At 43.2% G+C, this 23,578-nt stretch overlaps 1 protein-coding gene across 2 annotated transcripts; it reads right to left on the reverse strand.

Moving 5' to 3' along the window:
• Positions 1-1,143: 1,143 nt before the first annotated feature.
• On the reverse strand, positions 1,144-23,529 carry exd3 (exonuclease 3'-5' domain containing 3). Of its 2 annotated transcripts, none has more exons than XM_037266542.1 (21): positions 23,255-23,529; positions 22,700-22,759; positions 20,854-20,918; positions 20,077-20,220; positions 19,684-19,869; positions 19,555-19,608; positions 19,188-19,330; positions 19,010-19,116; positions 18,871-18,944; positions 18,681-18,719; positions 18,422-18,588; positions 17,677-17,824; positions 17,410-17,608; positions 17,218-17,327; positions 16,952-17,135; positions 16,672-16,844; positions 15,954-16,178; positions 15,574-15,627; positions 15,364-15,495; positions 1,999-2,065; positions 1,144-1,910 (listed from the first exon to the last, which is right to left on the reverse strand). In XM_037266542.1, exons 2-21 carry the CDS (start codon positions 22,725-22,727, stop codon positions 1,582-1,584), a joined length of 2,628 nt encoding a protein of 875 aa, XP_037122437.1. In that variant the 5' UTR covers positions 22,728-22,759; positions 23,255-23,529; the 3' UTR covers positions 1,144-1,581. The 2 variants fall into 2 exon arrangements, with proteins under 2 accessions (XP_037122437.1, XP_037122436.1); XM_037266541.1 differs by having other exon boundaries at positions 16,666-16,844.
• Between the last annotated feature and the right edge of the window lie 49 nt (positions 23,530-23,578).

The following is a 23,578-nucleotide window of genomic DNA, read 5'->3' on the forward strand; positions in this document are numbered from 1 at the left end:
AGAGCGTGGGAAAGAGGCGAGCTTTTCTTCCCAGCAAAGAAAGAGCAAGGATCAAATAACATGGCGCTGCAGCAGAGATGGTGCTCAGCAGACAGGCAAGGAGTTCACTCCAAAGGCAGAGCTGATTTCTGCCCAGAGAAAGTGGCAACTTCTGCAAAAGAGTTGAGGCTGTGTGGTTTAGTTTAAAAGGCGGAGGAGCTGAGCTGAGCACAAAGACATGTGGAGGGAGCTGCGACCACCTGGACCAGGCACATAGGGTGTCGTTTTGGAGCTAGAGGGTGTCAACTCTTTGCATTCTAATCATTTTAGATTTGCTTGATTATTGTTTTGGTTTGAAAAGGGGTGGCGGTAAATGCAAAAAGCAGGAGGTGTCTTTATTCAGTTATTTTAAAAAGGGAAAATCATTCTTTGCAAAATTTGGGGAATTAGGTCACACTTAGTGATAAATTGTGGTAATATTTAGAGCCCTTCTCAGAATTTTTTTTTGCATTAATATCATAGTGTTAATTAAATGTCAGACTTAGACATCATCTCCTTTGTCCTTTGGTCACTGATCAATTTCACAGGTCCAATTCCAAACAGCCACAAAGAAAAGATCGTCACCATTATCTTTCAAAAGACACAATACTTTGCAAAGCCCCTACAGATTGTACGTGGTGTAATGTTACTTCTACCGACAAAGCCTCAATCTGTGGTGGCCAATCCCTTGAAGTTAGGCAATTAGCAACACGGCATTAAATGACATTCCTCAACTGTCAGTCCCACAAATTGAATGGATGACTCAGAAGATATTTACCTGAAAGACACTCAGCACAACATGACTCATGGAAATCCCTGTGGCTTTTTACATTTTTTTTTTTTTTTTAATGTGAGACGTCAATAAAGCGGCGTGGACATCTGCCAAGCGTTAAGGATAGTTGGATTTTTATGAGTGAAGAAAATGCATGTGAATCTCTTAAAACCTTCAAGGGCAAACACATAAAGTCAATGAAGTATTTGGGAAGAGACAGAAAGAGGTTGGAGATGAAATGTGAAGGAATTCTCACCGCATGTGTTGGGTTATTCTTTCAGGTCAGAATCCTAAACCTCCCAAATTGTTCATGTTGCACCTGTGCAGCTTCAATTTTTTTAAAAATTTTTTTTAAGGAAAAAAAAAACAGCGGCAAGCACATTCTCACAATGCTGCAAAATTGTCCTTAGAAGAAACACAACATTTTAATAACAAATATTAAATGTACACGTTATACAATTTTTGAGACAGCCAGAGAATTGCAATAAAAATGGCCAGCTTCTTGAATAAAGACAATTTAAAAAAAATAATTACCAAAAAAGTTGAATTAAAAGTTTTTAAAAAAACTTTCAATAGCTGTCTGTTCTAACTTACATGATATCAAGTTGTGATTCAACTTCATGGTGGATTCCATTTTAAGGCTTCTACAACAAAAACATCCTTGATTGAAGAAACACCGTGATGATAAACGTGTTTACATTTTAACCCAGGTAAGCTCCAACAAATCTAATAATACTAAAAATGAATTAGAAAACAGTCACTTTTTGTGTCTAATTTTAGACACCTTCCACCTAACTTTTGGTGTTTCTCCCGTTCCGTTTAAAATGTATATCTGTGATGTGCATGACCTCCTTAAACATGGAGACAACACGGTCAAAGTGAGAGCCCTCCCAGAACACCTTTCCACAGCGGGTACAGACAAAATAGTGGGGTACTTTGGGTACCAGGGTCGGTGGTACCGTGTGCAGCTGTATGGGTGCCCCTCCGGGAAAGTTCAGGGTCACGGGGTCCAGATCTGACAGGGAGGCCCATTTACACTGAGGACCATATCTGGGGAGTTCAAGATGAAGCGGCTCCTCCTCCGGTGGTGTCAGCGACGTATCGGTCGCCTGCACAAATCCTACAAAAAGAAAAAGAAATGGCAAACACACATACATTAGCATCGTGTTATGCTAGCGTTGCGTGTCAATTCGAGGTGGTTGACTAACCTTTTTGTTTAAGCATCCTGATCATGTCTTGTCTGGGCAGTGCCACATACTGATCGCTGTTACACGCCTGCATCAAGAATAAAAGAAAACAATAATTAAAAGCCAGTCATAAAGGACTTAACAATTTGTGAATAATTACTGACGCAATTGAATGAACTTGTGGTAAAGTTTTAATGGTACTGTGGTACGTGGAGCAATGCTTTCTGAAGATGCACACGGATCGGATCTATGGGAGAGTGTGTGTGCGAGTGTGTGCAGGAGAGTGTTTACGCCTCTAACATTCACACGTCCGTGCCGTCCTGTCCTCGACGGTGCAGGACACCCCTCCCCTCCCCGGCAGGACATTAGTGACCTCTTGTTTGCCAGCCCCCCGACGTTCGTGCGCACATACACACACACACACTCCTACTCTCACACACACACACACTTGTCTGCGAGCCATCCTGACAGCATGAGAGTGCTAAAAGCCTTGTCAACACACCTGAGCTCCACCCAGCAAACAACATTCCACTTAAGTGCAGGGTTTTAAATCAAACCCTATTCAGCATATCGCAGTCAAGTTAGAGTAGATGAAATGCTCTGTTGGCCCCATATGACCTAAAAGGCCGAAGCTTTTTTGGATCTGGCTTCTGGCGAGCTGTGTTTGCCGCTGCGGTGACTGAGGCCAAGACATGGGGAGAGCGGCTAGACAGTGGAGGTGTGGGAAGAGTGAGGTGTCAGCTCCTGTCTTGTCCGTGGGAATGAGGCTCATCACTCCCGTCATTCCGCCTTCACACTTGCGGAAAACATGCATTTGCGCACACACCAGGAAAAAAAAAAAATTCCACCGGCACAGACAAAACACTCGCAGTGCGTGCAAAACCGCGGGCATCCAAAAAGTGCGTGCACATGGCTCACACATACGAGCGAGGCGGCAGCCAGAAAAACAGAGTGCTATTTGCTCAGCTCAAAAGTTTCCCAGAGCGGAGCAAGCCAAAACCTGCAATGAAGTCTCAGGGCTGAGCCACGCATAGGCAGGCACACACGCAAACCTGCATGGAAACGGTGCCGTGATTCATCAAAACACAACGACAAGTGCAGGTACGCTACGAAAGACGACCAGAAGGCACACGCGGGGTGATTAAGTGGTATGAACACATTTGTGGAGTGCTTTAAACACATTTATGGTTCGGATGGCAATAAAGTGCAAAATGAATTTTGTCAAAGTGGGTGGTTTGTCTTTAAATGAATACAGATGGCAATGCTTCCATCTCACTGCCTGAGACCGGATGATTTTTCTTTTTCGCTGCTGCTTTTGGCTAGCCAAAGCACATGAAGACTAGACTTTCCACATCAATACATTTAACTGCTGGAGTTTTTTCTGTTTTTCATAAAGAGCACAAGTCATGCCAAAAAAGTACATAGGTGACTGCACAAAGATCATTACATTGTTATACTGATACAAATCTGCCGTGTCTACACAGGCAGGAAAAGAAAATAAATAAATACGAAAAATATCTCCTTACATCACCCAAAAGCAAAGCAGCTGTTTTCATTCCCGTTCATGACTAATTCATTTTAAAATTGGGAAGGTTTCTTCACTGTGTGTTCTCTCGGGTCTAATTTGAGGCAGTCTTTTTAATAAATGTACCCAATAACCATAAAAGTAATAACAGCAATGTGGTTAGCTATTGTTGTTGTGACGCACTCCAAATGCTCACAGTGAACACTTGACACACGTGTAACAGATTTTTTGTTTTCACAGCAATAAAATAGAATTGATCCCCATGTTGTCTTTAATAAAGTCCAAATTGAGACCGGTTTTCATGCTCTAAAGTGCAATCGTTAGCCAAAATCAAAACGTTCAGGACGGCAAACATTCAAACTGAACTCTTGTTTTAACGGAACGTTTCTAATTTTAGACACTTGCGACACGTCGTCGCCTTCTTTTGTTCCCTTCGGTGTTTTCCAGGGGACCTCGGGCATTCTCACACTCCGTGTGGCCGTGCCAGAGAAAGAATGCTCCTTGCTGTGACAACAAAGGCCATCTAAAGTGTGATACTGTGTTTCAAAGGATGGGAGGTGGTGGAAAAAAGGGGAGAGAAAGGGGGGATATTGGAAAGGAGGTGGTGGGGGGGAGATTCCCCCCCGACGCGCTCACACACCCGGCGCTGACTCCGTAGGCAGCTCCCATGGGAAAATCCTACACCAATATAAAAAGGCGGCGCTTTTTAGGGCCCATGTAGGTCACATGGTTTGGGCAGCCAATTGCGTGCCGGTGATTTGATTCAAACTGTGGCGAGTCAGGTAAGGGGCAGCGTGGGAACTGGAAGAGAAGACGTAGAAATGGGGAGCAAGTCATCGTTTCCCTTTGAATGTTGTTTTTTCACTTTGGTAGTCCAGAAAAAGGTTAAGAATACCGAAGTCCGCTGTTGGAGAGCGCTGCGGTCTAACCCATATATACAATATTTAGGAAAAGTACATCCTTCCTTGAAAGGGGAAAAAAAATACATTGCACAGACTCATTGTTTTTTCCCATTGTCCCATGTCGACAGAATTTTAACATTTTAGGTTCCCCATCATTTTGTTCGGCAGCGTTTTAGCGCCACGTGGAAATGATTGTGTGATGCGTTCTGCATTTATAAAGTCTGTCTGGGTCAAGGAAAGTGCGTTATACAAGATTTACATGACATAAGCCGTTCCAAAAAAAGTCACAAAGCAGCCATTAATATAGATACATTAAAAACTACTATTAGCAGCAAATACATTCATAAATCAGTCAGCACACGCTGCATATAAAATGAGATTTATTTTTACAACCAGAGGGTTCGAGGAACTCGTGAGGCTTGGTTTGAGAGGACCTACCCGCTGTGCCGGAGGTTTCTCAAGAATAACACAAGCTTTCCAGGGCTTATTTCTTCCTATATGCGTTCACACCGCCAGGAATGTTCAAGTGACATAAGACGGCGCTTAGCATAAAGGGGATTCAATGATGTCACTTTCCCGCTGGGATAAGCCCCCTGGCTGACTGAAGAGGAAAGGGACACAAGCAGAAGTCAAGGGAACTTCTTGAATAAAGGGCAACTTAAAGTAATCTTCCTTGGATACTGATTTTAGAAGTCTTAAAATCGTAGGACTTCAGCTACGCTCAACATTCGAGGTCCAACTTGAGTTATGAAAAGAAAATTCCCCGTGCCATTTGGACTGCAAGCTGGTGAATTCTTCATGCGTTAACAAAACTTTTTCAACAAGCATAAAACTTCATTTAATTTCTTTGACTGGAAGTCTGCTGGGCCTTTTTAAAGTCAGGTCACATCTCTTTACAACTCACACTTGTCTTTAAGAGCAACTTCAAGACCACATGTTGAAGTGACCCACATCCGATCTGGAAAATATCACATTCTGTGTGGTTTGTGTTTCTGACATTGCCAAGAAAAAGTCACATATGGGGAGGGGGGGGACTGATTTTTACAGCAGTGTGAAGGTAGCGCCAACAACATAATGGAGGATGCCAGGACCTTAGCCTGGCTTTCTGAAAAAAGTTGTTTGAACTCAGAAAAAAAAACCACTCTGCGGTTTGGAAGTGACCATAATCAACACCAGACTTAAACTGAAACCAAACATGCAGTAAACAGAAATCTATTCATTTTATTGGATCGCACCAGAAAAGCCAAAGAGACACATTTTTGGCTTGTCTGCCCACCTGAGCTTAAATCTGTTGCCATTCCTATGCAGATGCTAGGCAATTCCAAATAAGCGCCGACTGTAAATTATCCGAGTTAAAATCTCGGGCAGTCAACACTCCACTAAAGCCGGAGGGAATCTGAGGTAAGACGTGCCGTGGTCACGTTTCCCACAGGATCCTGAGGGGGAGGGGGGGATCTGGCTAGTGTCTCCGAACCCCGAGTCTGACGTAATTAGCAGCTCTGCTAACTAACCACTACCACCTGACGGCAACCTGAACTTGGACCGAAGCAGGGCTTGTCTGGACTTGACATCACACACTCCTTCCTCTGACTCACTTCAATCACACACACACACACACAGAAAAAAAAAAAACCCACACTAGTCGCTGCATAGACTGCGCAGAAATAACGGTCATTCCGAATCTTCAAGGTACCAAGACGAGATTTGAAAAATAACCGTCGGTGGTCGAGAAGATAGTCTGCCCGTTACACAAACGGCACTAATGCTCTCCCTCAGCAGTTAATTCTGTTTTCTCCCCACTCAACCTTCAACCCCAACCTCTTTCTGGCTCTCTCACCAATTGGACCCATGTTGTCTCTCTCACTCTATGTCTTGCTTAGAGCTTCATCTACCCCCTTCCAGGGTTCCCTTCAATCTACCTCGCCACTTCTCTCTGGTTGTCTCTCACCTCTAACCTTCTTCTTTCTCTGCTTCTCTGAGGACTCTTTCTTCCCTCTTTAGACGCCAGATAGCTGAGGCCAGTCCTAAGACAAGCAGCTCGGAGGAAAAACACTACGCTGAAAAGGTCTATTGACAATGCTGTTCGCTCAGCAGTGTGTTTTGAGGAGGGATAAAAATGCATTAATAGCTGGATTAGACAACCACACAGCATCTATTGATGGCTAGCTTTTGGCACGATGGGTAAAAATGAAAAACAACGAGAGCAAACTTGAAGCCTGGCACTGCGACGGGGATCGGATGACATACACTACTTGGCACATGGGTGATTCACAAGTGGAGTAAACTCATTCCCATGCGAACATAAGGTTGTTGATGGTGCTCGGATGGCTGCTTTCTAAGCAGCTTGTTAATGCCCTTTTAAGTCTCGCTAATTTAAAGCTACACAGCCATAATTAAAATGCTTGTTTAGCTCACTGTCGCAATGTGAACTTAATTTGTGCACACATACTTCGCGGCACAATCTTTGGCTCAACACTGCTACAGCTCATCCTACAGCGCGCTTCACTTTGTTCTCATCTGTTCCTGACGCGGAGGCACGCGGGGAATGTTATTGTAATGTTGAGTGACTCATCCAAGATTGTAAATATTGACAATAGCGGCGGCCGCAAGCGGGGCCGCTCTCTCTTGAGGACATAGAAGGTCACCATAAGACGAGGTTGGAGACATGCTGTTTGGCAGTTGCCCATTACTTCAAAGTGTGAATGTATAAAGCTGTGGAATACAAGTACTGGTTCTCTTCGTGACTTTAAAATAAATTGGAAAGTTTTGTGACAACACATTCATATTTGTACTTAATCTACATGATAAATCTTTTTATATAGTATACATTTAGGTTAATTCATAATTCCTTGATTTGGGGGAGGGGGCAAAAATGATAAGGGTAGTTTTCCCATTTGTCTTGTTGACATCAAAAACGCTATTAGCATGAAAGCAAAGGGGCACCGGTTATGGAAAGGTGCGATAATAGCACATAAAAGAGGGAGGGGACCCGGGGGTTAAGTGGCAATAATGATGCGGGATAAGACATGAGTGGGTTTGTGTGTACATGCGAGTTAAAACTCACATCAAAGTGTTTCAGGGAGCCTTGCCCATGTCAACAAGAGACACGGAAAAGGGGGGGGCAGAGGTTAAAAAGGGAGTGCGTACAATGTTGGAGACGGGTGGCAGTACACCATGGTGAACAAAGAGCGCAGGGGAAGATGGCGGAGCAAAAGGAGAACTGGTGGACGGTTGGGCTACGTGGGTGAAATCAGAGAGAGTTGGGGTTTCCAGTGAAATAAATCGCCTGGAGTGTGAAGAGAGGGGATGATGGAGAGAGTTGGTCTGTCACGCACACTCTTTAATTCTACTATTCGTTCCTTCCCTGCGATGAGTCTCCCTCTCCGCAACCGGCCCCAGCGAATTCCCTAGGGCCAGGGGCAGTCCCCTTTCAGTCTCCAGTGACACAGTAATTAGAAGTGTGGGAACTGAATCCAACCCTCTTTCTGAGCCCCACAAGCCCCCCCCCCCCCTCCCTCTCTCGCAACCCGGGCTTGCTCCCATCCTTTCACTCCTCGTTGCCCTCCAAGCAGCTTCAGGCAGCTAGCCTTTCTCTCAACTTCCTGTGCCACCTTTGTCACCTCACCTTCGTTCTTAAGCCCGAGGGCCCAACATGTCGCCAAGGAAATTTTCATGTTTCTACATCAGGGTTAATGATTTAAGCTTAAGCCGAAAACAATGTTTCACGTATTGCCATAGCGGTGACAATTAAAGCGACTGTATACAAACAATTATTGAGAACATGGAGTACATTAGTTTGATGAGATCACTTAAACTAATTTTACTCGCTGACAATCTGCGAGGCAATAAAAACTGACGCGTGACCTAATTTTGCATTCCGACCATAAGGTTGGGATTGACAACATCGGCTGGTGTAAACCCCCCATCCGGGCATAGAAAAAGTACCAGAAAACCAATTTAGGAAACCGGAAGAAACCTTGAGAAGAGGATCACAGATGGAGGGATCCCCCTTTTAGGATGACAGGATCACAATGAATGGTGAGTGGTGTTTTTAATGCCAAGAAGTTGAATATGTCAACATTGTGTCAATATTAATTGCTCTTAATGACACACAAAAAAAAGACTAACAGTGTGAACAAAGGGTGAGTTTACTTTCGACCTTATACGGTAAACTAATTATAAGATGGACTCTATCATCCATATCTCAGGATTGATCCCATTTTCATGGATGGGAGTGAAAAGCCCATCACCAACTGGTAATTAAATTAAAAACATTGTATCGAAGGGATCCTGAATCCTCGTGGGCCACCTGTGATCTTCATGGGAGCTACATATCACACACGCTCACACACACGCACACTGAACCCCTTACCCTGCATTCACCCCCACCATCGACTCCCCCCCCCTAGCCACAGAGTCCCCGATCCCTTGGAACAGAGCAACGCTGTCTCTACCGCTCTCCATCAAGCTCAACGCCACCCCCCCTCCGCCCCTATTCGCTATCTCCGCGGCGATAACCATGGGAACAGCAGCACTGTGGGAACGGGCCACCAGTTGACCAAAATAGACAGCAGCAAAATGGAAGGAAAGAAAGAAGGAAAGATAGAAAAGACTCCCAGGATGGAGGAGTGAGGCTACATGTGACAAGTCCATGAGATCATCCAGGTAGTCTCTCATTTTTGGGTGACGCCGACAGCAGAAGGGGACGCCGAGTTGCTTCAGCTCAAAGATTGCGGTGGTGATCTGGCTCTTGCACACATTTTGCACCGTCAACAGAATAGTAGCAACTGACCACAAAGACCCTCCACTTGAAGACACTGATGCAACAGAAACACACACACACCCAGTAACCACATTGGCCCCAAAAACCACATTAGCAAACTTGAGGCGAGTCTGAAAGTCGACCCTAAGTTCAGAGTAGACATGAGCGGAATAGTCGGCAGCTTGTGTCCTTAACGGCGATATCTTTTTGTGGAAATCAAGCCATATTGGTGTTTATTTGTGTTTGGTCCATAGGCAATGGCTACTGGTCCCAAGGGAGCATACACAAAAATACTCGCATGCAAACACACTTTGATGACGCAAGATAAAATACCGGAATGAGGTTCCTATGAGAAACATAGACACGAGGCTTCCTCGGTCTGAAAGGGGGAGGAGGAGGAAATGGGAAAAGATGCAAATACATACCATCGTCATGTTTTCTTTTTTTTTTTTTGAACTGCTGCAAATTGAATTTTCCATTCCATTTACAGTACAGCACATCCTCTTGATTCCAACATAGGAGTCCAAGAAATCTACTCTTACAAAGATCTCTGATTAGGTATCACCATCCTAAATGTAATTGAGCATTACATTCCATCTTGCCCCAATGATTTATCTTCCATGTGACTCATGTCTATCTCCGTCAGTTCTTTTTTCATTCTTATCCTCTCCATCTATCTCTCCCCCCCCTTGTGCTCATCCAGGCTTTTCCCAGGCCAAGCAAGCCTGACCTCCCTAGACTTCTACCTCTCAGATCCCTGGGGGTGAGGGGTATCCGCCTGTGGCTATTCCCACCCGCCAAGCGCATTGACTTTAATCCGACTATGTGTAACAGAGGAGGAAACGAGAAGGAAACTAAGTGGCCACGAAGGCCACGCACAAATCTTTGTAACGCTTGTCAGCCTGATTCCAAGGTTATATTTTAACAGTCTTCCTCATCTGTCCACATTATTTTCACAATAAGTCTAGAATGGTAATTCTCACTGAGTTGAGGCCATCACATTTCAAGACAACCGGATGTCCGCAAAAGTGAATGTTTTCTCCCAAAGCCAAAACAAAAATATAATAATGCAAAAACAACAACTGACTAGTAGCAAATAAATAATATTTTAGCTGCCGTTGGCAATGTAAATGCTAATTGATTTGAATAGCTAATAAAAATGTCAGTGACCCTGCTGGCAATAGATAACAATAAAGTTGAAAGAGGACCAAAAAAAAAAACCTCGTGAAGCATAGAAAAGTACACAGTCGTTTAAAACCCGTCCGTCCAGAATGCTGACTTCAGGCAAGCTTGTAAACTTGTTTGCATCCTCCAAAATTGATGTATCCCTCAATCTCTTAAACTTCAACCTATAATCAAGTGTATTCTCTCCTAGAAGTCACATCAACAACACAATAAACAACCCCCGGTTCCGGATAACATACTGTCAAATCAAAGCAAGAGCGGACAAGACATGAAAGGCATGATTGCATGTCGCGGAGACACGCCAAGGTATAAAAGCAAGCTTAGTGTGCCACAGAGTCAAGATAATAATAAAGCGAAACAACCCAGGTCCCTGCTGAGAAGGGCGGGAAGAGTTGCCCATCATGCAAGTTGTGTGCTACATCGGCAGAATGAGTTGCAAAAGAGCTTTGCTATGCTGCACTGACACTCGAGTGTGGGAGAATGCTCCATGCTTCACTAAGCTGCAAAGGCCCAAGATCACATTTCACTACCGCAAGGGAAACCATTATACCATGACCACAGACACGGCAGCAGGATCTGGGGAGGGGAAAGTCGCGGCTGCCGGGACTCGTCCTCTCAACAGGTTTTTCAGTTACATTTCACTGAGGGGAATTTGTCGAGTTATGTGTCATTATTATACATTTTTACAATCGGGATTGATAAAAGTCTCTAAAAGGAATCCATTTGTACTTGGCTTTTGAAGTCGGGATCCAGCAGAATAAAAGCTACAGAGCAATTACTCTATTTTTTGCAAGCTGTGGATCATTTTGACATTATCGTCCGGGCATTTTTAAATCAAAAGAAAACATGTCGTTCTTTTACTGTGTGGTATTGTTGGCATTATTTGAAGCCAGCTTTGTTATTATGCAGCCTAGAATTGTCCCTCCCTTAGGAGACTCGGAGGGCAATCACTCACAGCAGCAGTCAGGCCATGGAGCTACTGTGCTCTGCAAAACATGAGAAACTTCCTCTTTCTGCGAGGACGTCGGAGGGGAAAGCATCGGTAAGTGGTTCCCGTTCCCCCGAGCTGCGGGGGAAAGTAGACCCTCTCGAGTGCCCCTCGGCTTCCCCCGCCTCCCCCGTGAACCGGCAGCGTGGTTGGACACGCACACGCACAGTGTGGTTTCTCCTCAGGAGGGGAACATAAACAGGGCTGTCTGTCTGCAAGCGCGAAGCTAGTTCTCATGACATCACCACCCGTCAGGAATGCACCACTCTGCCCTGTCGAAACCCCTCCGCCGGCCAGGAACTCACACGTACCAACACACACATGCACAAAAGCAGACGTTGAATGATTAATGCGCCACCAGCAGCATTTTTTTTTTCCAGGGTAATGTATAGTGTACACAACACGCACGTGAGTGGCATTTGAGTTATTTACTCTCCTCCTGCATTCCTTTTCCTCAACGGTCGGTTTTAATGAATCATTCGCGTCCCTACTTTTAAAATGTAGCCCCATCATTCTTCACCACTTGGATACGTGTGTTGTCGCAAGCCCACCCACACACAAAGACTCATCAAAATAATAGGGTTGGTGAATTTGATTTGAAAGATATCAAAACAGCCAATTAGCATTAGCATGTTTACAGCTGATGAACTGTGACCCGAGACTGCAATAGCTTTTAGCACAACTAGATGGTTGATGGCTATTGGCTTCTTTGCCAATGCATTTTTTTTTTTTTTTTTTTTTTTTACAGAAGATTGAGCCTCAATAGTGTGTGGCGCAAAAGGGACTTTTGTGTGTTTCAGTGTGTGTGTGTGGGAAAACAAGGGAAATTACGCATTACTTCCTTGAATTGGTGCTTAGAGGAAAAGCCCTGTTGAGGCTTTCTCCTCCCTTCTCACCTCTTCCTCCCTTTTCTGTTCCTTCCATCATCATCAACCTGCTTCATCTGTCTCCTTCTCACTCAGCTACCATCATCTCCCCCTTTCATATTCCATCTTGCATCCCTACCTCCATCTCACCATGTCATTGTCATGGACACTTGCTTCCTTCTCCCTCTCGCTCCCTTCCCTGGCTCCTTAAACCCACTCTGATTCTCTCAGGCTCGGTGACAGGAAGCAGCTTGGCTCTCAGACAATGGAACACATCAAAACTCGCCACCAGCCTCGCCAACTTCACGCACACACACATGTAGACAAACAGAGCAAGACAAACAGGACATTCCAGCTGCCGGCTGCACCGGATTCCTCGCCTTTGCTAAAGTGAAACGGAGAGTGAGACTCTGAGGGTGGGTGTGGAGAAGTGAGGCAGGGGCAAGGAGGCCAGGAGCAGATGGGGAGACGGGGTCAGACAGCGAGAAATAAAGGTGAGCTCAGGGAGAGTGGATTGAATTTCAGGGAGTTGAGGATATGCTCTAATTTTGAACAGAGAATCGATACCGTAATTATAAGACATAATTGAACTTGAAAACATTTTTTTGACCTAAAATTGTTACTTCAACTACCAAAACGTAACTTAACTCCTAAAGTAAGAACGCTATCACAATGCCAGTGTTCCACTCATTTCTCCAGAATAATTATTATTGAATGTGTCAGCTCCTGTTGCACTTAAAAAAATCATTTCCACGTCACATGACAGTTCCTGAACAGTAAAGTAAAAGCTACACATTAGTGGTCCACTCATGTTTGCACAGTGGGATTTTGTCCTGGTGTGGCTCCAGTCAGACACACAGACGCAGCAGGTTTCCCTCCACACACAGAAAAAAAGAAGACAAATATTTAGGCTCTTCATCTTAACGACGGCATCGCACTGTAATAATGTCAGATGTAGAAAATGACCACACTTGTGTGTGTGTGTGTGTGTGTGTGTGTGTGTGTGCGTGCACGCGCCCATTAGCATTTTCTCAAGTCCTGCGAGTGTGTGTAAGAGGAGCCGTGAAGCGCTCACCACACACAGTGGGAAATATTTGGGATGGTTTCCCTCGGAATGTTTTGGCATGCCTATGGAATGTCCTCTCCCCCCCTCCCCCTTTTTAACCGTCTGTAACTCCCTTTTCTTGCTGTAGCTCCCCGTCATCTGCTGTGAGCAGGGGCAATGGGAAACCGCTAAAGTGCATCAATGTCACCTTGCAAGTGCAAAGATAATATTAATGCAGGGGATTAAAAGGCATTTCATTCTGGCTAAAATTTGTCCACATTTTTTTTTTTACATTTCTTTCCCCAACACGTCATGTTTTCAGAAATGTTCATTCTTTTTTGTTTTTAAATTTGACTTATAAAAGCTTGCGCAATACAAATTTTAACCTAAGACGTTTTTGAAAAGAAATTCCACCCGTTGCTGAACCTAAGACTTAAATCATAAATATGACTGAAACTGATACTGTATTGCATATATTTTTGTTATATTATTATTATGAAAACCTGATGTGCTAAGGAAAAACAAGGACAAGTTCAGAATCAGCGCAAAGAAATTCATCCACACAAGTGTTGTCAGAAGGTCATTTATCTGCACTTACTGTTCGTTCTCAGGCTTATGCTTCTCATGCAGAGATTTATATGAGCCTTTCAAACAATACTGTGGTTTCGAGATTCTTTGCAATGCTGCACTGAGAGACATTGTTTAAAATTACAGTTGTGTGAGCATATTTGCGGTGGATTGGGGAAAAAGAGAATCACACAAATATGAATGAGGCTTGGCCAATTCACACGTGTGCTCATATACCCGCACAACACAAAGTATCTTCAAACATGTTGAAACTTTTCACATTCCTTATGGTTGTCAGCCCACGGCGTTTTGCAGATCAAAGCAAAGAGAAGTTGCCTCATTCTCATCTAAGCTCCTTTTGAGTGGCATCTCACTCATAACCTCTTTGTCATAACTAATGTGTGCTAGTTTAGCCTCTCTTAATTCTCATTTACTTTCACTGGTTCTCTTTTGCTTTTTCCCCTCCTTGTCATCACCTCTATTCTCTTTTCTCACCCCTCCCTGCTCTTTTCCTCTCGCTAGCCCCATCGTAGGTCTGACCCCTCCCTCGCGTGGTGTGGCGGTTCCTGTTGCTCTTGTTTTCACTTCCCCAGAAGTCTGGTGCGTGGGAACCAACGTCGCCGCTGCTGCAGCAGCACTGTCTATGACTGACTCAATTCCTGTCTGAGTGTGTGTGTGGATGCATGTATGCATGTGTGTGTGTATAGGTACTGTGCGTGATAGTGCCAGGAAGTGTGAGTTAGGGATTTTTTTTAGTGTGCATGCATCTCACGCTATGTGTGATATGCGTTTGCTAGATTGTCTATCTCACAGGCAATCTGTGCAATCACAGCATGACTATAAATGGCTAGCGAGGCACTGAACATCTGAACGGAAGTTTATGTGCATGCGTGCGTGTGGCAGGAAAGTATATTAGTACACATGTGGCATATTTGTGGTAAGGATGGTGGATGAAGCTGAATAAGTGGAGTGTAATGAAGTGTCTAACACTGTGAACTCCACCCATAGACCAAACCCTTTGCAAACATTTGAAAAAGATGAAATTTAAAGATAAAGGACAACACCACAATCTGATCTTTGTGGAAATTACATAAAGTGTAAACGTAACAAATTGACCGTCTATTGATAAGAATGTATTCAACTTGGTAATATTTCACTAACTTAAAGTAGGGACCCGATGTGGGTCAAAGATGATTATTTTTGCCTTTTATTGGTCATTAAGCACTATTATGATTATTATAGTATATTCTAGTTATTTATGTACTGTTATTACAGTACAGCATATGTTAATTTTACGGCAATGCAGGATCATTTTTATTGGTGGTCCAGGTTGGTCTACATGTTGGAAGCCTGACAAAACAGCGCCAAGTGGTGTATCCTGACACATATTTTTTGGGGGGGAGGGCAGGGGGTTAAGAACACCCAAGATTTGGACGCCCTCACAGTCAGCACAAACGTTTCTCAAAACAGCCACCCACAAAGATATTGTCAGGTCATATGGCATATATCAAGTCAAAAGACAGAACATCTTGAACATTCTTCCTACCTGGCAGCGGCTGAATACATCGCAAGGAGTAGGCCGGACGTTGAAGTGTTTGAGCACTCGGACAGCTTGATCTTTGGCCTTTTCCGAGCAGTCGAGGGACAGACAGCGGCCTTCGCCCACCTGGGATCTCAACTGTAATGGTACAAACAAACCCTGATGAATCAAAATCAATTAAGCTTTTGCAAATATAACTTAGAATTGGTTTCTTACAGTCTGGTATGGTTGTCCGCATGTGAGTATAACACGGTGTTCGGCTTGTGCTATCTGGACAAAAGAACACATGTTTTTTTTTTTTTTTAACAATCATGTTAACAAGGTATTTGGCTGTGGTTTTTATTGTGCATCTTAGATTAGAGATGGCTGACTGTTGACTGTGGTGAGCTCAGATTAGCAATTGGCTCATGGATATAAAAATGATACGACACGTGCTGTATGCCTACGGCAATGCTAAGCTAGGAGGGGCAAAGGAGTCAGCGCATTCTGCATGTGGACAAGAAATCTCACAAAACAAGCTCAGGTGGAGGGAATTACAAACAGTTCCAAATACAAGTCGGTGTCAGTACAAATGCTGCTTTTTTCAACACATGTACCTTTGCAGCCACTCTGTGGTCATCAGTATTCTCCAAAATGACCACATCGACTCCCAAACAGCGCAAGTACCTCCCGAGGCCTTGCAGCATGTTGTCACAAACCACCCGCAACTGCTGGGGGGCCAGAGGAGCAGGAGGGGAGTCTTCGGGGGGCTCCTTGCCACACAGGAGGCCTTTCTCAGTGTCAGAGCAAGGGGGACTGACCCATTGAGCCCCCTGACATTCCTAAATGGACAGAGACAATAATGCGATACTTAAGTGATCCCCACAGGGGGATTTTCTTTTCACTTGCAGAAGAGAGCTGGGAGGTCAAAGCACAGGGTGAGCTATACAACCACCACCCCCGGCGCTGCTAGAGTGTCTTGGTCAAACACACATTGTTCCCACCCGCAGGTTTGATGCCCCAATCCAGATTCTTTACATGGGATCTTTCCATTTTGTGTCACTCACAAGCGCGAAGAAGTACCGCTAGTAAAAGTACAAGTACTGGTATATTGTATAATATCTCTGCCAAGGTTGGTTTCATCAGTGCTACTATGGTAACTTTGATTTTTTGTGTCCAAATTCCTTGGTATTTTCACAATGGAAAGCTGGATTGAATATTAGTGTCAATTGAAATAAGGTAATCAAAAAAAAAAGAAAAGAAAAAGAAAGATGGGTCAAATTGAGAAATTGTCCTTGAGGGGTAAAAAAAGAACTTGATATTTCGAACCCTAACCTCTTTGTTGCTGTTTTGATTCATCTTCTTGTTTTTTTTCTCCTTCTGCTTTGCATGTTCATTCTTCTCTGGTTGCGTTACAGTGATGGAGCGCAAATCTCTTGGAAGCCCAAAGCTGGCAGGTTTAGCAGAGAGCACAGAATACACATCCAACAAACAGTAAGCATCCGTCACTGGAATGAAGTGAGAGAGGAGGTGACTTTAGTAGAGAGCAATTATTTAGGGAATACATTGCTTATCAGTCATAAGTGTAAAAATCGGGTGTTACTGAGTGACTCACCTGCATATCTGATTTGGCTGACGCGCAGCGGACGCTTAGTCCAGTTGGACATTTGCTCGGTCTTGTCGAGGGCCTTTCCCAGGACTTGTTGAACTAGAAGACTGAGGCCTTTCTCAGGAGAGTTCTCTCCCACCAGCACCTCCTTAGGGCCACGCTGTGCGCCGCTCACCTTGCCACATTGGATCTAAAAAAAAAAAAAAAGCGTTACAATGCAATAACTTTAATTCAAATGTACTGTTGGAAATGATTAGAACGCCAGATATTACCTTTTGGTGTACGTTAAGAAGATCAAGCATTCCCTCTATCTTCAGTGGCTCCTGCACAAATTGAGGCCAAGTGGATTTGAGACACTTAAGATCTCCAGCCATGCCATAACCTAAAGAAAACACATGGTTCTAAGTATGTCTGCGCAAATATGTCAAATAAAACCATATCCGTTGTCTAGTTTAGATGCTTACCCACTTTAAGGACATTTTGCTCAGAGAAGAAACTTCTCAGGAATAAAATGGTCTCGGGATGCTGCCACAATCCATTTGCACAGAGGTCCAATAGGAAAACGGTGTCAGAAGTAGCAAGCTGTATCAGGGCAACGTGCTGAGTTGAACCGCAGCCAAATGTGGGCCGCCACTCCATATCAACTCCTACCACACTGCCCTTCTGAAAAAAAGAAAAGGTCAATCATTTAATTAGTTATTCGATATTTTCAGTGGTTTTCCCATCTTTACCTTAAAGAGAGTCTCCCGACAATTTTGAAGGGCTTCCAGGGTGTCCACGTGCTTAACTTTCTCTTTGGCGAGAGGTACCTGGTAGAACTTTTGACAATGAGCTTCAGATGGCGTCCACTCCTCGCTGTGTGCGGAATCGCTTAGATGTCTGAGAAGATGTGACAGATGTGCATCCTTTTGAGTGTGTTTGGAAAAACACATATTGTCATTGCAGTTTGTGCCACAATGTTCACGAGTTAAAAAAACCATTCACTAACATGGTTTGTGCGGCTAAAAAAAAAAGATCCATTGTGCATACTCTAATATGAGCGTCTCACTACATTTCTCCATGTTGTGTAATTCATCTAAAAGAAAGTTGAATCGCTCGGGTTGTGAGAAAATGGGGATGTGGTCAACCAAACTACGAGAGTGAAACTATTCCTCTTTTTACAAAATTGGTTCCGTATGTGCACATCACAATTTGCATAACAGTGAAACATCCCAAAACCGAATTTCCCATTGCGATTAATCATATTGTGAATTTATTTGTTCCAGACCCCATCGCATCTTAACAGGCAACGTTTTCATTGTCATACAAATATGAGCATTGGTTTTAACAATATTTGTCACGTCACATGTATAAAAAGAAATCAACTATGGTTTGACAGAAGGGACACGTGACTACAGGCCATCAGCTCCAATTGTCATCATTTGTCTCACTTTAAGGCCGTTGACTTTGACTTTACAAACATTTTGGCTGACTCACTGTAGCTCGGGTGATAAACTCTGCTGGGTGTTCCAAATCACAAAAGGGAGTCTATGCCTGGGAAGGCTATATCTCAGCGACCACTGAGCGGCTTTTTCACGTCCACAGCACCGCAGCAGCCTCACCACCAACATGATCTGGAGCTCGAGGTCATCTGCCACGACGGTCTGGATGTTTATGACGCACACAAAAAAAGGCTGTTGTGGAAGGAATACAAATTCTTTTCATGCATGATCATAAACTAAAAGATGGCACCTACTTGCACATGGTCACTCCAATTCTCCTCTGTCATGCTGTTCTACAAAGAGAAGAGTGGACCAAGCAGGTTTTGATTTGCAGGGGAAAAAAACGTTTTATCCCATAAAGAAATACACAGCCAAAATAAATTTGGCATTTCATTGACCAATTGAAATTTAAATTATTTTCTAAAAAAAATAAATCTCACTTACATCTACAAATCTCTTGAACATGAGGTACTGAAGTGTATCATGTCTCCTCTTGTGCAGGGCATTAGGACACAGCCCTGCGTCAACGAGAATATCATCCGATGAATACCGAACAGTGATTCACACGAGCACAGACACTCACCTTGATCGATATTGAATTTCTCCGCAAGTCGAAAGACATGTTTTGCCAGCAATTTGGGCTTGATTTGAGGATGGCTTTGTTTGGACGTGGCGAGGTGAGGAAACTGCCTATGGAAACACACAAATGGTGAACTTTTGTGCACATTTTGTCTTTTTTGCACTTGTAATGTGCACCATACTTGCTGATCATGTCTTTCACGGAGAAGTTGGGGTGGCACCAAGAGTCAAGCAGTGAGACCAGTTGCTTTTCAAGATGTACGTGTCCTGTAACAAAGCTCTCTGCTAATGACAGCTTGTCCTTGAGGATGAGTGGCATGCACACCTGCAGGGGACATTTGGACAACACTCTGAGGTTTGAGAATATAAACAAACCACAACAAAAAATATTTTTCCAAAGTTGACAGGGGCTGATTTCAACACAACAAAAAAGTGGACTGTGTCAAGTGTGCAATAAGTGAAGTACTTTGTCAGAAGTGTGTTACAGAAATGCAGTTCTAACAATCTTTTTAAGGCCACCTTGATAAAATATAAAAATGAGCAACTGACCTCCTCCAAATTTAGCTCATTCTGCAAGTTCAGCTTTTTACCGAGCACTGCTGCCTGTAACAAAACAGTTGGTGTTAATTTGGTGTATTGTGGAACAATTGTTTTTAAATGTTAACAAGCAACACTCGCCTCTTTGTAGCAATTGCGGTCCAGTAACTTTCTGACATGCAGTCGCAAGGTAGCTGGATCCAAAGTGGTAAGCTGGTAGATATTTATGAGACTGTCAACATGGCTGCTTTGGGAGTCGGTGAGAAGGAGAAGAGCCCGATGCTGGAGGGCTGTTGCGTGTTGCTTTGGAAGTGAAGTCAGTGTAACCTGAAGCACAAAAATATCAAAGAAACATTAAGGGAGGTTAAATGTTAAATTCATGCTGTAAGGCAAATTGTCAATAGTAGAAATAGGCTCACTACTTTAATGAGGAAAAAGAATAATCTAGAGAAAGGTAGCCTTCATAATATGATTAAAATGTATTGTGCTAAAAAAAAAAATTCAGAGGAGCATTGCAATTAGAATCTCACCGACCTGAGGATGTTCCTTTAGCCAGCTCTGGAATTCCTTGAAGATCTGGGCCCCCTTCTGTTTAGACACAGAGCACTCTAGGAGTGTTAGGAAGGCCTCCAGGGGATCGTCCAGCTTTGAAAAGTCTTCCTGGGCTGCCAAATGGAGCTGTAGGAGGAAAACACCGACGGAAAGAAGGGGGAGATGAGAAGTCAGATACAAGGGATAATTAAAAGTAAAGTAAAACATTGTCTGAACACTAAATAGGTTTTATGATGGATTATTTACATCAAATTTGCATTACTGTAAAAAAAAAAAAAAGTGTTCAGCTTGCACTTCCACTTTACTTTCAAGCATTTCACCATAATGAGACTTCCACTTAAATGGTTCAGGAACACACACACACACATACACACGCCAGGGGACATACATATATGGGGTGCCTACTTAGGAATGCAAACTTTGGCTTTAGAAACTTCCTTTAGGAGAAAATAATATCTGTGTGAGAATGTCTGGCGCTGCCTCCTAATTTGCCCAACAGATGTCATTCACTCAATATCCTCCTCACACAGATCTCAAGTTCATTCAGGGCAAATTCCTTCCTTCCTACTGACAGCCACTCTGGTTTCCTCATTAACGCACAAACACACACTGGTGAGCTTCATTTAGGGTCAAGTTCTTCATCACTCTATTGAGTGTTTCTTCCTTTTCAACCGCTCCGTGTAGAGAACAAAATAACCCTCCATATTTTCACCCTTATTAATATTCCACATATGGAGCTAATATAGGGCGAACTCTCACCGTCTGCACATCGTCGCTACACCCTGGTTCCAAGGGGTGCTGTCTCAGCAAGGCCGGGTCAAGACCTGTGGGGATAACACACGTGAGGTGGGGTTTCACTTTGACCCTTGACCTCCTTCAACCTGTCAAGGAGCGAAAACAAATGGAGCTATAGCTGATATTTGATAAATGATTTGGAAGTCAAGCAGCATTGTAGAAAAAAATACCATTACAAATTAGTTTAGGCCAACATCCAGCTTGGAAAGTCATTTTGGATCAAAGTAGACACAGCAAAGAAGCTGTTATTCTTTATTATTATTTCTTTAACAGGCAAACCAGAGCCACCATAACATTGGAATAACAGCTGAGGTAGTTGGGCAGGAAAGGAACCTGACATCAGCTTTGCGTTCCAAACACATGTGCAGCTTGAAAGGACACTTTTTGGCAGGACACAGACAAAAATACAAAGAAGGGAAGATTTGTCGACGCAATTACATAGCGAATGATTTTTGTCTTTTCACTACTATACCTGCTGCCCCTCTAGCTCCCTTCCTCCTTCCCAGGGCTCGTTTTCCTGTCCTCCGCACCCTCCCCGCGGCAGCCTCTCTCGATTTTGTCTCGGATTTCCCCAGGAAAGGGCTATGCGCTAGTCATGGTGTAAAAAATAAAAGCCTTCCTGATGAACAGCCTGGGAACGTAGACCCTAGAAGACCTCTCCCTCCTCTCAATTCATTGTATGTGCCTGCCTTGCGCATTAAACATTTATATTTTGTAAAATTAACTGATGGACTATGATGAGAGGCTGGAGGCTCGCTATTCACAACATATTGACCCCATCAATGCACTTTGGTCGATTTTGGTGCCTTAATCATATGAAGTAATGATTAAAAAAAATATTTTTCAAGCATTTGCAAGTTAAATGTTTAACGGGCTTTTTTGTATTGGGCCTGAAAAGCAACCTTATTGTTTTCTGCATAATATAGCACATTTCTGAGGGCCTAAACATAAATGACAACTCAAATTGCACACATATGGGGACTGGTGATTGTTTTTTTCTTCATATTTGAAAGCTGTCATACACGAGTACAAAATAATTAGTTTGTAGCGCCCCCTACAGAGATTTAACGGAACTATATCTTGGAAAGTTTGACCTATGACTACAAACATTGGGAGAAATGTGTGTTTTGGTCATAAAAAATTGTCTCAGAAATGGAAAACACTCAATACTTTCTAGTACGAATGCTTTTGACCAAAATGACTCACAAATAATAAAAGCCACACTTCCAACTCTATGAATAAATCTCTATGAAATTCAGTGCACGAGCTACTCTGCCTGCCTGTTGCCAGGGAGCTGCCAAAATAAAGGCAGCACAAAGATCAAGTGTGTAAATGGGGTGTTTGGTGTCACTTCAGCCACCAGAACAGCTTTAGTGTGACTTGGCAGAGAGCTTCCGCGAGTGGTTGAGCCCCACTGGAAAGATGCCATGGCATTCCTTCAACAAGCACTTTTGTATTGTACTGGATAAACCTTTCAACAGGTGCCATTGTAAAGCATCGAGGAGAAGATTAAGAGCACTTGCTGAATCTGAACCTTTATAAAGCAATGTTTGCATATGAATTACTCTAGTTTGGAGCCCCAAGAGCATGATTTTTGTATAAATAATTAACATACATTGTGCTCCAGGCTCCACAATGACAATTCTTTAACATGGAGTCTGATAAATTCAGTTTACACAAAAAGTAACATTCTTATTGTCAAAACAACCCTTTCAGTCCTAAATATAAAACAAATGTAAACCAGCAACAACAGTGTTGTGCGCCAATTATAACCTCAAAACATCCAACATATGTAAATAGTGATACAAACCCTTTGAATCCAGAGATAAATTGTTCATTTCTGTCCACCAGCTGGAAGGTTTCTGTCAATCTGAAAAGAAGATAATAGAAAATATACTCATGAGACAACAGTCATATGACAGGTGCTCACATTTACAGAGGATGAGGCTCAGACTCACAAACCTGCAATTAACACATCATCAATAATCGTCATGCGAGTATTCAGAAATGTTTCACAACATGAGGCATCCGTATATGTCTATGGGCTGGCCCACCACAATTTAAAACGTATCCTCTATTGCCATCTACTGTTTAAGGCAGCTACGGAACCCACTTCTACGAAAATATTGGGAAAAAAATATCACACTAAACATAAACTCCAATGACAGTCGTAACACATTAATTAAGTGTTACCTCAACTATTAGTGGTATTACGTCATGACAGATTTTAGCTAGGTCATCTAGTGCTAATTCGGGATAACACTCTTGGACACTGGAACTCTTGAATTCATCCGTCGAGTACAACTAATACGTATCTGTTTGATCGAAACGCAAAGTGTTGAAACGAAATGAACGTGAAACTTACCACATGTGTAATTTGTTCGCTGCTCGACTGAACTAAATTTACCTTTTTGCTAGCATTTACATTTTTTTTTTCCTCAATGTAGGTTTAAGGTAACTCGCCATTTTAAAAATTGTGCCACTTTTATCATAATGTCTTGTAAAGTGTATATAACAAATATACAACAAATGGTCGCCCAAAAATAGATATATCACATAAAATATTAAAGAAACGTTGACGTATTATTCTGCGTATTTCTCCTGCAAGCTAACACTATGGTTAAAACTTGTACTTCCTCATTTAGTCACGGGACGTTCACCACCCCCGGTGATTGGGTGACGCGAGAAA

This window comes from Syngnathus acus, chromosome 12 (assembly GCF_901709675.1).
Source record: "Syngnathus acus chromosome 12, fSynAcu1.2, whole genome shotgun sequence".
Taxonomy (NCBI): Eukaryota; Metazoa; Chordata; class Actinopteri; order Syngnathiformes; family Syngnathidae; genus Syngnathus; species Syngnathus acus.